The 17,119-nt window shown below is 47.9% G+C and overlaps 2 protein-coding genes across 2 annotated transcripts in view; one reads left to right on the top strand and one right to left on the bottom strand.

Annotated features, from left to right (window-relative positions):
* Positions 1 to 10,277, top strand: part of LOC146056762 (phosphatidylinositol N-acetylglucosaminyltransferase subunit P-like) — a 210,598-nt gene extending 200,321 nt beyond the window's left edge. Inside the window, exons 2-3 of the mRNA XM_083168437.1 lie at positions 8,738 to 8,856; positions 10,002 to 10,277. Of these exons, the coding sequence (XP_083024563.1) occupies positions 8,738 to 8,856; positions 10,002 to 10,144 (262 nt within the window). The 3' untranslated portion in view covers positions 10,145 to 10,277. The remainder of the gene's footprint in view (positions 1 to 8,737; positions 8,857 to 10,001) is intronic.
* Positions 5,905 to 8,253, bottom strand: LOC146056768 (phosphatidylinositol N-acetylglucosaminyltransferase subunit P-like). Its single transcript, XM_083168442.1, has 3 exons — positions 8,225 to 8,253; positions 7,301 to 7,419; positions 5,905 to 6,172 (listed from the first exon to the last, which is right to left on the bottom strand). The coding sequence occupies exons 2-3, from the start codon at positions 7,380 to 7,382 to the stop codon at positions 6,030 to 6,032; spliced, it is 225 nt and encodes a 74-aa protein (XP_083024568.1). The 5' UTR covers positions 7,383 to 7,419; positions 8,225 to 8,253; the 3' UTR covers positions 5,905 to 6,029.
* Positions 10,278 to 17,119: the final 6,842 nt, after the last annotated feature.

Here is a 17,119-nt window from a genome sequence, read left to right as displayed (position 1 = left end):
TGGATGAGTGACAGTTTGTCAGTTTTCCAGCATTTCCAAGCAAATGTCAACTGTCATTTGCTGTTATCTATAACCATGTTTTTGTTCCAACCAGACAGATCTGCAGATAAATCTGCGTGTGTATGGCCACCTTTAGTCATGGGATATATTTTGCCAAACTATTTTGTTTCAAGGTCCCTCATAAAACCGGTTTTGGTCCTTGAAACTTATCTCCCATGTCCCATCTGCAATCTGTGCTGTATGCCCTGATAAGAGCCGGTCACCAGGTGAAAATGAGGACACGTCTGTAGCCAGGTGTCCCCCAACCACGGACCCTGAGAAGCTGGTAAATCATTACACAGCAGTGTCTGGGGGGGGGAGTAGTGGTATCAGTACCGGTTACTGCGGATCTGACAGATTATTGCCACGTACTGAGAGACATGTGCCACTCACTGATCAGCAGCAGCTAGATAGCGGCCTGACAGGCTGGTTAATCAGCACCCAACCAATATTATCTATATATATGTAGGACTAGGACATTCCAACACTGTGATGAAGTCATTCAGAGCCTGCGATGGGAAACTGCAGAATATTGTCACTGTGTCAGAGAATGACATCACAGAATAGAGTGCGGATTGGCTATCGGGCACTAGTATAAGAATGGTCACCTGACTGTACAAGTATCATTAGTGAATGTGAGTGATTGAAACCAATTAATTTGGGTCAGAATTGGGGCCCCTGTCCTATAATGGGGGGGGGGTGTTTGCGCACTTGTATTTGCAAACACGCAGAGACCCTGAAAGCAAACAGCTTCGGCAAGTTTCACACCCGCCGAACCAACTCCAGGTGTGTTGATGCCTGCGTGGGGTGGGCGGCTAAAGTCACATGACGTCAACACCCGCCTCGAATTCTGCGATCTGTTGCCATCTGAAAAGTAATTATTGACTTACTGTATAGAGAGAAGGCTGCAGAAAGCTATCGATGGTCAGCGACCATCGAATGACTTCTCCTCATTATGGAACACATCCCCTCTCATTCTATCGTCAGGATTCCGGCGCCAGGGGGGGGGCTGGTGGACGATCTACCTGGTGGATTTTACCTGTTCGCTAGACTGAGAACATATGCAGCCTAGTGAACAGGCCTGAATCACCCCCTTAGTTTATAGTAGAAAGTAAATTTTGCCAACATTTAAAGCCAAATATTTGGGTACCTTCTAGTAACATGAGAGACCGTGGACCTGATTCGGACGCGATTGCTCATCTGTAAAGTTGCAGATGACTGCATGTAGACAGAAAGAAACCCCGCCCCGCCCTCGCTATCCACCCGGAAATTTATACGCAATTCATGACCCATCGAATGATTGTCCCAGCCTGTGCAAATGTCTGACCCGACCACTACTCTGCGACAGAGACCAATGCCACAAGACGTTGACCGCTGCAAAAGATCCACATGGGAACGGTAAATGCAATTTATTTGCGTCAATGAATCATTTTAACCACATATAAGCCACGTTCCTGGAAACCGGACTGCCCGTTGTCTCACTCCGCAACCACTGCGCTTGACACGGATTAAGAGTCCCAATCATAGTCCACGTGGATGTGAAACGTTAAAATGATTAAAAACACAAACAAAAATTGATGTCGACCATTTGTGTCATTGTCAAGTTGACCTTTGAACCTATGAACCTTTTATTTGTTCCTGTTGACCGTATAGGGTCAACCGTTCACCCGGAAACCTTATCCAAGTTCCTTTGGGCGCAATGTTCCAGTATTTGCTTACTACAATCCCCCGCACCATTCCCCTATGTTTGTGCAGATGATTACCCAGCGCTGTGCACCAAACAAGGGATCTGGAAAACATGCACTGCTAGTGGTCCCTGAGGACTGGATCTAGGAAACACTAGTTTATAAAACCACAGTGCCGGCTCTGAGTCGGACACAAGAACCGGAAACGGACATCGGCTGTGCACACACACACGTGCATAACCTGATAACATGATGTACACGTGTGCTGACAAACACACGTGTATCTCGCCGAGGTTTCAAAATCTGCTACCATAAGCCCTGAGGTTATGCAGGACTGGGGGCGGGAGATGTATTATATGGGCAACGTCATCTGTGGCTGTAAAAATCTGTAGCTGCAGGTGTCAGAGCAGTCAGCCATTGCCCTGTATATCAGCGTATATTCCTGCAGACGGATTCAGTATTGAATCCCGGCGGTCGGGATCCCGGCGTTCAGAATCCCGACGCCGGAATCCCGACAGCCGAAATGCCGACAAGGGGGGGACGTGGATCGCCCCCCCTTGCGGGCTCGCTGCGCTCGCCACGCAGCGGGCCCGGTGCCTCGCTACGCTCGGCACACTAATTTATTCTCCCTCCAGGGGTGTCGTGGACACCCACGGAGGGAGAAAGTGTCGGCATTTCGGCGGTCGGGATTCCGGCATCGGGATTCTGAACGCCGGGATCGTAACTGCATCCCCTGCAGACAGCAGCACCGATAATAGCAGCAGTTACTTGGTCACTAAGGGATCTACCATTTCCTCCGCTTTCTTGTGACCTATAGGATCCAGCTTCAACCCAAGCACTGTCTGACCAGACCACGTATGAGTTGTGGTCACATGACAGGTCCGACTGCTGGGCCACTGGGTGAAATCATTGGATTTGAAACTCAATGGGCTCTTTCATATCATGACAGAATACAGCAGACCGCTCATGTTAATCTGAAATGATTGTAACTTTCAATGACAGAATTAAAGTGTACGTACAGAAATATATATGTGTGTGTATCACAAAAATCTAAACCATGGGTCCTCAAACTGCGGCCCTCCAGATGTTGTGAAACTACAAATCCCAGCATGCCTTGCCACAGTTTTAATACTCCCTTATAGCAAAACTGTGACAAGGCATGCTGGGATTTGTAGTTTCACAACATCTGGAGGGCTGCAGTTTGAGGACCCATGATATAAACTATGGCAGTACAAATTTGTTTGGAAAATGGGCAAAACCATGCTGCACTGCAGGTGGGGTAGATGTTACATGTGCAGAGAGAGTTAGATTTGTGAAAGTTATTTTGTTTCTGTGCAGGGTAAATACTGGCTGCATTATTTTTACACTGCCATTTAGATTTCAGTTTCAACACACCCCACCCAAATGTAACTCTCGTTCTGCACATGTTACATCTGACCCCCCCCCCCTGTAGTGCACACGGTTTTGCTCTTTTTCCAAACAAATTTGTACTGCAATCAGATCAGAATAAGGGCCTATATCCGGAATATTCTCTTTTGCACAATTTTTCTTAGCATCCGCTGTGATTCAGAACGGACGGGCTGTTCAATTCAGAGCAGTCGCTCAGAAAGCTCCTGCTCATCTCCCGCATGTGTGGCTGCGGGAAGATGAGCAGGGCGAGCGACTGCGGACGCCGCAGACCCGCCGCACCCCGCGCCGCAGAACCCGCCGCTGCCACCCCTGCCCTGACCCCCCTCCCCCACCAGCAGTAGCACCCATCCACATCGCCACCCCCACCTCTCCTCTCGGCGGCAGCGCGGCGGAAATGTAAAAAAAAATAAAATGTAAATTTCAAAATGGCCGCGGCCAGCCAATCACGGCTCGCCGCGTCATTGCCCCGCCCCCTAGGGCTGGCTATATTAGCCAGCTCGAGACGGGGTAGGAGCAGTCAGTCCGACGGCGGAGAAGGAGAGAAGAGCTCCTGAAGTCCTGGGAGGCGCGGCCAATGCAAAAGAGCTTAAAAGGCCGCCGCCCCCAGGTGAAGAACACAGATGAAGAGGCAGAAGCCCTGGGAGGCGGCAGCCATGCAAAAGAGCTTAGGCGGCTGCCGCCCCCAGGTGAAGATGCCGCAGAAGCCCTGGGGGGCTTAGCTCCCCTGGGTGAAAAAAGAAGAATCAGATTAATAATATATTTTAAAACCAGTGTTTGTGTGTTTTATTTTAATATTTCCTTTACAGGGGGGCTATAGGTACCGGCGGGCCTTTAATGCCCCACATGCTGGTACCTGTGGTTCTCCCAAGTACCAGCATGTGGGGCAGGCTTGCTGGGACCTGTAGTCCTACTGTAAAAGACAATATTACTGTTAAAACAAGCTATCAACCCTGCACCCACCGCCCAGGGGTGCAGGGGATAGCCCCGGGCTGCAGCCCAGGCCTGGGGTGCCCTGGAGAGGGGGGACCCCCTTATTTGGGGGGTCCCCACCTCCCCAAAAACTCCCGGCCTGGGCTGACTAGTTAGGGTGGGTAATGCTTTGGCCACGGGACACCATCAAGCGTGTCCCCTGGCTATGGCATTACACCCCCTGCTAGTGGAGCCCGGTGCTGGTCTCCAAAAATACCCCTATTCATTTTGTCCCCCGTATTTTGGAAACCAGGGCCAGCCCAAGAGCCTGGTGCTGGTCCCCAAAATCCGGGGGACCCCACGCACTTTGTCCTCTGGATTTTGGGAACCAGGACCACTCAAAAAGCCCGGGGCTGGTCATGTCTGGGGGGGGGACCCCATGCCATTTTTTTATTTTACAAAATGATTGTCTGTATGACAGGATGAGACGCTGGACCCCGGACTTGGTAAGTATTTTTTTTTATGTCCGTTCCCACTGTACCACCAATGTTTAAAAGTTTGCATATGGGGGGGTCGGTCGGTGAAGGGGGAACCACTAGCCACCAATGATTAACTTATTTTTTTGGGGGTGGGGGGGGCAATATTAGGGGGAGGTGAAAGAATACTTATTAAAGTACAGTGCAGTGTTTCACTTTCTGTGACAGATTTGAAATCTCCCGTGCTGAATCTCCCAATTTGAATCTCTGACATAAATCTCTCTGTATGTGGCTCATTGTCTGAATTGAGCCACAAGAGTGAAATCTCTTGTGCTGAATCTCCCGTTATGTATCTCTGGCACACATCTCTGCGTATGTAGGGCCCATATGACAGATTCAGAACGGCGGGTGCGCGCATGTAAATCGCTGTGTGGGCTATATACACAGCGATTTACATGCATCTTCAGGCATTTTCTGAGCGATTTGTTAGAATCGCTCAGAAAATGCCTGAATATCGTGCTGTATGTGGGGGCCTTTACTTTGCTGAGTGAAGGAGTAAAACTGTTTCTATGTAACTAGAACCCAGCAGGAATAAATACACAGATAGTGCTGGGGGTAGAGAACTTTCCCAGCTCCGTGCGTTGCCCGTGATCTGTCACTGGTGATACGGGAGGCTGATACGTCACTGATAGCATCTAATGGTGACTGCCGGACCTTTCATCTCTGTGATCAGAAGCCGGAGCACCTTTTTCCCAGCAGTTTCTTGTATCACACTGCAAGAATAAGTGTCACCTACCCGAGAGTGATTATTAGGAGCAAGTTACAAGGGGAAAAGCACAAACTTCATAATGGAAAGAACCAATTCCCATTCCCATGTAAACAGTTTCCTTGTTTGCAGACTTCTGAGCACGGATCTGGGAGTTCCAGGTCTAATACTCTCTCACCGATTGGGAGTCTGGCACCCTGTTTTCAATGTTCCGGCACCGATTTACTGCTGCCGGGATACTGACCGGTATCGTCTTCACCGCCAGGATGCTGACCCCATCCCGCACCATAATATGAAAATATCACAAGAAAGATGGCTGCTGACAGACAGTATAGGGTGGGAGGCTCCATTGTACATGGGTCCCACAGCCGCTAATACACCTCTGGCTGCACACAACATACAAATGTCGCAGTGCATGCTAGCAATGGACATTTGGTGCGGTGCCAGTGGTTATTGCCATGATTTACCCCAAAATGACCTCTCTCACGTGTCGGTGGGAGAGAGGACTACACCCCCGGATGAGCAGACGTGCCAAGGTGACCATTGCATAGTCTAGATTCATACACTGTAATGCCATACTCCTAAGGTCGCTCAATACATAACACCGGTAAATACTCACACCCTTATGAATGATTTATTTCCCAATAGTTGCCGGTTTCACATCCTCATAATATAAAAAAGTCAAAACTAGAAAAGTTCCATAAATACTCTTAGATAGAGTAAATGATAACACATTATGGGGCATCACTGGGCCTGTGAGAACTGGTTCCTCAAGCCCTGGTCGGTAAGGTAGAACATCCGATTGACCTCACTGATCGGGACGTCCAGCAGGGCCGGGACGGAATCCTCATCGGAATCTTTATGCTGCTGATTTTTTGCATAGGAGTCTGTGGGGAGATTGTGGATAAGATAAATGGTCTCATGCGATGTGTACACGTGTCTGACAGTTACATTCGCTCGGCACACACATAAAGGCCCCCATACACTAATGCGATGATCCGGTAACTCCCCCGCGGCACGATCGTATGGGCTCCTTTGGCATATGATTTATCTCACGCCATCCCCATTCATCACTATGGGATACGACAAATCCTTGTGGCAGCCGTGTCAATCTCCGGATCCGATGCGCACAGTGCCACATCGGAATTAAGAGACATACAATCCGATGCGTTAAAATCATGTGAGTAGGGCCTACATCGCACTAGTGTAAAAGGTGCCCACACATTAGAAAGATCTGCGTTCATAAGATGTGCGCATAAATTAGCCTTAAAATCTTTTGCCCGTCCTGGACAAAAGATTTCAGGCAAGCGCACATCTTTACCAAATAGTTCTCTTAAGATCCCGTGTGTGTTCCTATGGATCTTTTGCTAAATCTTCTGATCTTTCGTTCAGCTAAAGATCCACGGGAGCACGCATCGGCCCAAAATCGGCCGATTTTCGATAAACATCGGACGATTTATCGGAAATCGGCCAAAAAATCGTTCTAGTGTGTGGGCACCTTAAGGGGCTTAAGACTACTTAGAACACAAAAATACTATTTCTAAAATGTTATTTTAGTCATTATGAGGAACATTTAATAAAGTGTCAAACCCTCCATGGAAAGACAGGAACATTTATGGGAACACACTTGTTGGCGTGAATACATTACAGCACCTTTTACACCTTTTGCACCAGTATGAAACCTTGCACCGCTATTGCAATCTAAGTGTGATCTCATTGCAGAAGGCAGACGCACTGCTCCGGGTCACAGTGTCTGAGTGTCACGTCACTCAGCTGTCACGCTAATGGTTATGATACACCTGCGTTGCCTTGGCCGCGCCTGTCGCTGTCACTTAAACTGCGATTGCATCCATTAGGGTGAAGATCGCACTTCGACACTCGTACACTGTGGTGGACGCTGAGCATGCGCAGTCCGAAAATTGCCTATGTGCGATATTCGTACTTCTGCGTTCAAAACTCAATTAGCGCCAATATACAAGTTGCTATTTGTGACACTATGTAAGAAGTAAAATTACCTGTGACCGTGTGTATGGAATCCAGGGGCGCTGTGCTCATCATGTTTATACCGAATAGGAAGATATAGGCAATGCCTAACATGACCAGAAGGTATACAGGGATGGCCACAGCCCAGTACCTAGGAAACACATGGGAAATGATCAGGAGACAAGACCACTCCAAGCCTGGCTGCCTGGTATCTGACTCTTCTGAATTATCTGCTCTTGCTAAATCAGGCGTAGGCAACCTGTCTCCAGCTGCTGTGAAACTACAAATCCCAGCATGCATTGCAACAGTTTTAGTATTCCCTAATAGCAAAACTGTGGCAAGGCATGTTGGGACTTGTAGTTTCACAACAGGTTACCATACACTACTGCGACTTCTCGCAGCAATGTATGGCCGGCCGTGCAGCAGGTCCCACCTCCGACTCCGATACGTGCATCGGATTGGCCACAACCCAATTTATCTGCGAATAACAGCCAAATCGGACTAGTGTATGGCCACCTAGTGTAAGGCATGTCTTGAATGATGTACTTGATCTGTATTACAACTATAATAATAATTCCAGATTTACATGATACTACTCAAGTAACTCCCCCCCCACCTCCATTATAACGTGTGTGGTATGGAAGACCTACAGCAATTATATAGACAATTATTAGGTCGACCACATATGGTGGACATGCATTCGGCCGACATTGCTAAAAGGTTGACATGGAAAATGTAGACAGTGGAAAGGGTGGATAGGTACAAAAAGTTGACGGAGTCAGAAGGTCTACACAATTTTGAATTAAACACCTTGTCTATTGGCCTTTTAAACATGTTGACTTACTGCATGTTGACCACACATATATATATATATATATATATATATATATATATATATATATATGCTGTATTGTCTGCCTCATAACTACATACATACATACGTGTACACAACTTACTTCTGGGGCCAGTAAGTCAGTCCTAACGAATGTAATAATGGAGGGGGAGGAGTTACTTGAGTAGTATCCTGTAAATCTGGATCTATGGAATTATTATTATAGTTGTAATACAGATCAAGTACATCAGTCAAGACCTTCCTTACACTAGGTGGCCATACACTAGTCCGATTTGGCTGTTATTCGCAGATAGATTGGGTTGTGGCCAATCCGATGCACGTATCGGAGTCGGAGGTGGGACCCGCTGCACGGCCGGCCATACATTGCTACGAGAAGTCGCAGTAGTGTATGGTAACCTGTTGTGAAACTACAAGTCCCAACATGCCTTGCCACAGTTTTGCTATTAGGGAATACTAAAACTGTTGCAATGCATGCTGGGATTTGTAGTTTCACAGCAGCTGGAGACAGGTTGCCTACGCCTGGTTTAGCAAGAGCAGATAATTCAGAAGAGTTAGATACCAGGCAGCCAGGCTTGGAGTGATCTTGTCTCCTGATAATTTCCCATGTGTTTCCTAGGTACTGGGCTGTGGCCATCCCTGTATACCTTCTGGTCATGTTAGGCATTGCCTATATCTTCCTATTCGGTATAAACATGATGAGCACAGCGCCCCTGGATTCCATACACACGGTCACAGGTAATTTTACTCCTTACATAGTGTCACAAATAGCAACTTGTATATTGGCGCTAATTGAGTTTTGAACGCAGAAGTTCGAATATCGCACATAGGCAATTTTCGCACTGCGCATGCTCAGCGTCCACCACAGTGTACGAGTGTCGAAGTGCGATCTCCACCCTAATGGATGCAATCGCAGTTTAAGTGACAGCGACAGGCGCGGCCAAGGCAACGCAGGTGTATCATAACCATTAACGGGACAGCTGAGTGACGTGACACTCAGACACTGTGACCCGGAGCAGTGCGTCTGCCTTCTGCAATGAGATCACGGTTAGATTGCAATAGCGGTGCAAGGTTTCATACTGGTGCAAAGTAAAAGAGCTGTAATGTATTCACGCCAACAAGTGTGTTCCCATAAATGTTCCTGTCTTTCCATGGAGGGTTTGACACTTTATTAAATGTTCCTCATAATGACTAAAATAAAATTTAGAAATAGTATTTTTGTGTTATAAGTAGTCTTAAGCCCCTTAAGGTGCCCACACACTAGAACGATTTTTTGTCCGATTTTCCGATAAATCGTCCGATGTTTTTCGAAAATCGGCCGATTTCAGTCCGATGTGCGCTCCCGTGGATCTTTTGCTAAATCTTCTGATCTTACGTGCTGCATGAAAGATCAGAAGATTTAACAAAAGATCCATAGGAACGCACACGGGATCTTAAGAAAAATCTTTGGTAAAGATGTACGCTTGCCTGAAATCTTTTGTCCAGGTCGGGCAAAAGATTTTAAGGCCAATTTATGCGCACATCTTATGAACGCAGATCTTTCTAGTGTGTGGGCACCTTTTACACTAGTGCGATGTAGGCCCTACTCACATGATTTTAACGCATCGGATTGTATGTCTCTTAATTCCGATGTGGCGCTGTGCGCATCGGATCCGGAGATTGACACAGCTGCCACAAGGATTTGTTGTATCCCATAGTGATGAATGGGGATGGCGTGAGATAATTCATATGCAAAAGGAGCCCATACGATCGTGCCGCGGGGGAGTTACCGGATCATCGCATTAGTGTATGGGGGCCTTTAGGTGTGTGCCGACCGAATGTAACTGTCAGACATGTGTACACATCCCATGAGACCATTTATCTTATCCACAATCTCCCCACAGACTCCTATGCGAAAAATCAGCAGCATAAAGATTCCGATGAGGATTCCGTCCCGGCCCTGCTGGACGTCCCGATCAGTGAGGTCAATCGGATGTTCTACCTTACCGACCAGGACTTGAGGAACCAGTTCTCACAGGCCCAGTGATGCCCCATAATGTGTTATCATTTACTCTATCTAAAAGTATTTATGGAACTTTTCTAGTTTTGACTTTTTTTTTATTATGAGGATGTGAAACCGGCTCCTATTGGGAAATTAATCATTCATAAGGGTGTGAGTATTTACCGGTGTTATGTATTGAGCGATCTTAGGAGTATGGCATTACAGTGTATGAATCTAGACTACGCAATGGTCACCTTGGCACGTCTGCTCATCCGGGGGTGTAGTCCTCTCTCCCACCGACACGTGAGAGAGGTCATTTTGGGGTAAATCATGGCAATAACCACTGGCACCGCACCAAATGTCCATTGCTAGCATGCACTGCGACATTTGTATGTTGTGTGCAGCCAGAGGTGTATTAGCGGCTGTGGGACCCATGTACAATGGAGCCTCCCACCCTATACTGCCTGTCAGCAGCCATCTTTCTTGTGATATTTTCTTATTATGGTGCGGGATGGGGTCAGCATCCTGGCGGTGAAGACGATACCGGTCAGTATGCCGGCAGCAGTAGATCGGTGCCGGAACATTGAAAACAGGGTGCCTGCTGGAATCTCTGCAGCCAGACTCCCAATCGGTGAGAGAGTATTAGACCTGGAACTCCCAGATCCGTGCTCAGAAGTCTGCAAACAAGGAAACTGTTTACATAGGAATTGGTTCTTTCCATTATGAAGTTTGTGCTTTTCCCCTTGTAACTTGCTCCTAATAATCACTCTCGGGTAGGTGACACTTATTCTTGCAGTGTGATACAAGAAACTGCTGGGAAAAAGGTGCTCAGACTTCTGATCACAGAGATGAAAGGTCCGGCAGTCACCATTAGATGCTATCAGTGACGTATCAGCCTCCCGTATCACCAGTGACCGATCACGGGCAACGCACGGTGCTGGGAAAGTTCTCTACCCCCCAGCACTATCTGTGTATTTATTCCTGCTGGGTTCTAGTTACATAGAAACCGTTTTACTCCTTCACTCAGCAAAGTCACAGCGGATGCTAAGAAAAATTGTGCAAAAGAGAATATTCTGGATATAGGCCCTTATTCTGATCTGATTGCAGTACAAATTTGTTTGGAAAAAGAGCAAAACCGTGTGCACTGCAGGGGGGGGGGCAGATGTAACATGTGCAGAACGAGAGTTAAATTTGGGTGGGGTGTGTTGAAACTGAAATCTAAATTGCAGTGTAAAAATAATGCAGCCAGTATTTACCCTGCACAGAAACAAAATAACTCGCACAAATCTAACTCTCTCTGCACATGTTACATCTGCCCCACCTGCAGTGCACATGGTTTTGCCCATTTTCCAAACAAATTTGTACTGCCATAGTTTATATCATGGGTCCTCAAACTGCAGCCCTCCAGATGCTGTGAAACTACAAATCCCAGCATGCCTTGCCACAGTTTTGCTATAAGGGAGTATTAAAACTGTGGCAAGGCATGCTGGGATTTGTAGTTTCACAACATCTGGAGGGCCGCAGTTTGAGGACCCATGGTTTAGATTTTTGTGACACACAAACATATTTCTGTACGTACGCTTTAATTATGTCATTGAAAGTTACAATCATTTCAGATTAACATGAGATGTCTGCTGTATTCTGTCATGATATTGAAAGAGCCCATTGAGTTTCAAATCCAACAATTTCACCCAGTGGCCCAGCAGTCGGACCTGTCATGTGACCACAACTCATACATGGTCTGGTCAGACAGTGCTTGGGTTGAAGCTGGATCCTATAGGTCACAAGAAATCAGAGGAAATGGTAGATCCCATAGTGACCAAGTAACTGCTGCTATTATCTTTGCTGCTGTCTGCAGGAATATACGCTGATATACAGGGCAATGGCTGACCGCTCTGACACCTGCAGCTACAGATTTTTACAGCCACAGATGACGTTGCCCATATAATACATCTCCCGCGCCCAGTCCTGCATAACCTCAGGGCTTATGGTAGCAGATTTTGAAACCTCGGCGAGATACACCTGTGTTTGTCAGCACACGTGTACATCATGTTATCCGGTTATACACGTGTGTGTGCACAGCCGATGTCCGTTTCCGGTTCTTGTGTCCGACTCAGAGCCGGCACTGTGGTTTTATAAACTAGTGTTTCCCAGATCCAGTACTCAGGGACCTCTAGCAGTGCATGTTTTCCAGATCCCTTGTTTGGTTCACAGCGCTGGGTAATCATCTGCACAAATATAGGGGAATGGTGCGGGGGATTGTAGCAAGCAAATACTGGAATATTGCGCCCAAAGGAACTTAGATAAGGTTTCCGGATGAACGGTTGACCCTATACGGTCAACAGGAACAAATAAAAGGTCGATAGGTTCAAACGGTCAACTTGACAATGACGCATATGGTCGACATCAATTTTTGTTTGTGTTTTTAATCATTTTAACGTTTCACATCCACGTGGACTATGATTGGGACTCTTAATCCGTGTCAAGCGCAGCGGTTGCGGAGTGAGACAACGGGCAGTCCCGTTTCCACGAACGTGGCTTATATGTGGTTAAAATGATTCATTGACACAAATAAATTGAATTGACCGTTCCCATGTGGATCTTTTGCAGCTGTCAACGTCTTGTGGCATTGGTCTCTGTCGCAGAGTTGTGGTCGGGTCAGACATTTGCACAGGCTGGGACAATCATTCGATGGGTCATGAATTGCGCATAGATTTCCGGGTGGATAGCGAGGGCGGGGCGGGGTTTCTTTCTCTCTACGTGCAGTCATCTGCAACTTTACAGATGAGCAATCGCGTCCGAATCAGGTCCACGGTCTCTCATGTTACTAGGAGGTACCCAAATATTTGGCTTTAAATGTTGGCAAAATTCACTTTCTACTATAAACTAAGGGGGTGATTCAGGCCTGTTCACTAGGCTGCATATGTTCTCAGTCTAGCGAACAGGTAAAATCCACCAGGTTAGATTGTCCCCCCCCCCCCCCCCCCCCCGACGCCGGAATCCTGACGATAGAATGAGAGGGGATGTGTTCCATAATGAGGAGAAGTCATTCGATGGTCGCTGACCATCGATAGCTTTCTGCAGCCTTCTCTCTATACAGTAAGTCAATAATTACTTTTAAGATGGCAACAGGTCGCAGAATTCGAGGCGGGTGTTGACGTCATGTGACTTTAGCCGCCCACCCCACGCAGGCATCAACACACCTGGAGCAAATGGTTCGGCGGGTGTGAAACTTGCCGAAGCTGTTTGCTCTCAGGGTCTCTGCGTGTTTGCAAATACACGTGCGCAAACACCCACCCCCCCCCCCCATTATAGGACAGGGGCCCCAATTCTGACCCAAATTAATTGGTTTCAATCACTCACATTCACTAATGATACTTGTACAGTCAGGTGACCATTCTTATACTAGTGCCCGATAGCCAATCCGCACTCTATTCTGTGATGTCATTCTCTGACACAGCGACAATATTCTGCAGTTTCCCATCGCAGGCTCTGAATGACTTCATCACAGTGTTGGAATGTCCTAGTCCTACATATATATAGATAATAGGGGTTGGGTGCTGATTAACCAGCCTGTCAGGCCGCTATCTAGCTGCTACTGATCAGTGAGTGGCACATGTCTCTCAGTACGTGGCAATAATCTGTCAGATCCGCAGTAACCGGTACTGATACCACTACTCCCCCCCCAGACACTGCTGTGTAATGATTTACCAGCTTCTCAGGGTCCGTGGTTGGGGGACACCTGGCTACAGACGTGTCCTCATTTTCACCTGGTGACCGGCTCTTATCAGGGCATACAGCACAGATTGCAGATGGGACATGGGAGATAAGTTTCAAGGACCAAAACCGGTTTTATGAGGGACCTTGAAACAAAATAGTTTGGCAAAATATATCCCATGACTAAAGCTGGGTGTGGGGCGCAGTTATTCATAATACCGCCGCCGGCGTCCCGACTAGCACCCTGAAGAAAGGTGCCGGAATGCTAATCAACCCAACCCTGATCACATCAGTTTCCCTACTGCTTCTCTAAAACCTGGACCGGGTCTTCCACATTATCTTCATATGGAATTGTGCTGTCCCCTTCATGTGGTGATTACAGTGGGACAGTCCCGCTAATTGTAAACTGTCCCCCGTGCAGGTAACAGTTTTCCCATGGTTGGTGGGGGGGGTCAGTTGGGGGGAACCGGAGATCTGGGGGCTTCCCCCAAAATAAATGAAAATGAGAGGTTGTAGCGCTACGCCTTGCCCCTTCACCCCAGATCACTCCCACTTTGGGTGAAGCTCCACCCCTTTTCAGACTTGCTGCACCAATGGCCCAGCAGTTCCCAACTTTTAACAGACACAAGTTGGGAGGTATGGTGCAGGTCCTGATCATCTCAGCATGTGGTTCGCCACTCCTTGTTGCTGACCTTTAGGCTGATGAGTTCTCTCGGGCAGTGATCCAAGGAGTCTGAAAAATCAGTTGCACCATCTGTTACTTCAGTCTCCTCGCATCATTCTGTGCCTCCGTCATGCTGCCGTGCATGTGCCGTCTGGTATCCACACACGTGGTAACTTGCTTGTGTCCCTGGGGCAGATGTATTAAGCCTTAACAAGAGATAAATGCAAGGGTGATAAGGAGAGATAAATGTCCAGCCAATCAGCTGACTTTTTTCAAACACAGCCTGTAACATGGCAGTTAGCAGGTGATTGGCTGGATGTTTATCTCTCCTGATCACCTTTGCATTTATCTCTTGTTAAAGCTTAATACATCTGCCCCCCTGTGATATATTTTATTGTCCATACCCTCCAACATTTGGAGGGCAGAAATCGGTACACATACGTAAAGGGGGCGTGGCCATGACTAGAGGAGGCGTGGTCACGCCCCCTTTACGAATGTATGCTGCCCATTTTTTCAGATATATGTATTTAAAATTAACATTATGCGATTGCAATATAAAGATATCAGCAATCAGCATACTGAGCAGCCTCTCCTCCGCTTAGCACCTCCCCGCTGCCCCGTGTGCCGGCCATAACACAGCAGCATGATAATGGCGCGAGCACACACACTAGTTAGTATTCATGCCATTGCCTAGTATTCTCCCCCAGCCCCCGCACAGTCCTCTCCCCAGCCCGGCTGCCACCCTTCTCCTCATCCCATGCTGCTGTCACCAGTGACTGCGTCGCGGTAACATTAGCAGCCGCCGAGCCAGATGATGCGCTCAGCGCTGACGGCGCCGGCCTCTCCTGCAGCCTGCTGTCCGACTCAGCCATGAGTCCTATGATTGGCCGGGCATGGGTCACGTGTGGCGCCGGCCGCGGACAGCGGTCGGTGCAGCCGCCTGCTCCCCGCTTCGCTGTCCGGGCTTCCTCGCTCGGCCTCCTTTCCTGCCACAGTATGGGAGACAAGGTGAGCCTGTGCCCGTGATCGCCAAAAACCGGTACATTCGGTAGACTTTGATTTAGCCGGTACAGACCGTAAAAAAACGGTACTGTACCGGCTAAATCGGTACAGTTGGAGGGTATGATTGTCTATGAGATCAATGTGATCCGTCAGGAAACACAAGATTGGGCAGTAAATCGCACAGTGTTTACTTAGCATTAGACATTAAACCTGGTGTCCGCACTCTAGTACCTGAGTTAGGCATTAGGCCTGGTACCTACACACTGGTGTCTAAGTTAGACTTTAGGCCTGGAATCCACACACTGGTGTCTGAGTTAGATTCTAAGCCTGATACCCACACACTGATGTTTGAGTTATACTATAGGCCTGGTACATATACACTGGTGTCAGAGTTAGGCTTTAGGCCTGGTACCCACACACTGGTGTCAGAGTTAGGCTTTAGGCCTGGTTCCCACACACTGGTGGCTGAGTTAGGCTTTAGGCCTGGTACCCTCACACTGGTGGCTGAGTTAGGCTTTAGGCCTGGTTCCCACACACTGGTGGCTGAGTTAGGCTTTAGGCCAGGTACCCACACACTAGTGTCTGAGTTAGGCTTTAGGCCTGGTATCCACACACTGGTGGCTGAGTTAGGCTTTAGGCCTGGTACGCACACATTGGTGGCTGAGTTAGGCTTTAGGCCTGGTACCTTCACACTGGTGTCTAAGTTAGACTTTAGGCCTGGAATCCACACACTGGTGTCTGAGTTAGATTCTAAGCCTGATACCCACACACTGATGTTTGAGTTATACTATAGGCCTGGTACATATACACTGGTGTCAGAGTTAGGCTTTAGGCCTGGTACCCACACACTGGTGTCAGAGTTAGGCTTTAGGCCTGGTTCCCACACACTGGTGGCTGAGTTAGGCTTTAGGCCTGGTACCCTCACACTGGTGGCTGAGTTAGGCTTTAGGCCTGGTTCCCACACACTGGTGGCTGAGTTAGGCTTTAGGCCTGGTACCCACACACTAGTGTCTGAGTTAGGCTTTAGGCCTGGTATCCACACACTGGTGGCTGAGTTAGGCTTTAGGCCTGGTACCCACACACTAGTGTCTGAGTTAGGCTTTAGGCCTGGTATCCACACACTGGTGGCTGAGTTAGGCTTTAGGCCTGGTACGCACACATTGGTGGCTGAGTTAGGCTTTAGGCCTGGTACCCACACACTCTCATTGCGGGTAATTCAGACTTAACCGCTCTGCCGCAAATTCTCATGGTCAGCATTCATCCTGCCTTGAGAATCAATGTACACGCTGTGTGTATAGATGTGTACGGCTGCACTTACATTCACAGGCGAGCATATATGTCCAAAACCCATCGTAACAGGCTCACCACCCAATGATTTTCCACTGGGCAACAGTCATTGTATACTCAGAGTAGCCTACATCTGGTCAATCACCAAGAGAGATCATGCTCTGACCAATCAGAGAACTTACAGTCACTTCAAATAATTGGAGACAAAGTACCAACCAATCAGCTTCTAGCTGTTGTTTTTAAAAAAAAAAAAAACAGCCTGTAACATGGCAGTTCGAAGCTCAATGGCACCTTATCACAGTTCACTTTATCTCTCTCCAAGGGCAATGATGTACTAAGCCTTGAAAAGT

This window comes from Crinia signifera, unplaced genomic scaffold, assembly GCF_055691185.1.
Source record: "Crinia signifera unplaced genomic scaffold, ASM5569118v1 HAP2_SCAFFOLD_89, whole genome shotgun sequence".
Lineage (NCBI taxonomy): Eukaryota > Metazoa > Chordata > Amphibia > Anura > Myobatrachidae > Crinia > Crinia signifera.
Note: the sequence above shows the minus strand (reverse complement) of the source record. Positions and strands in the feature narration are given on the sequence as shown.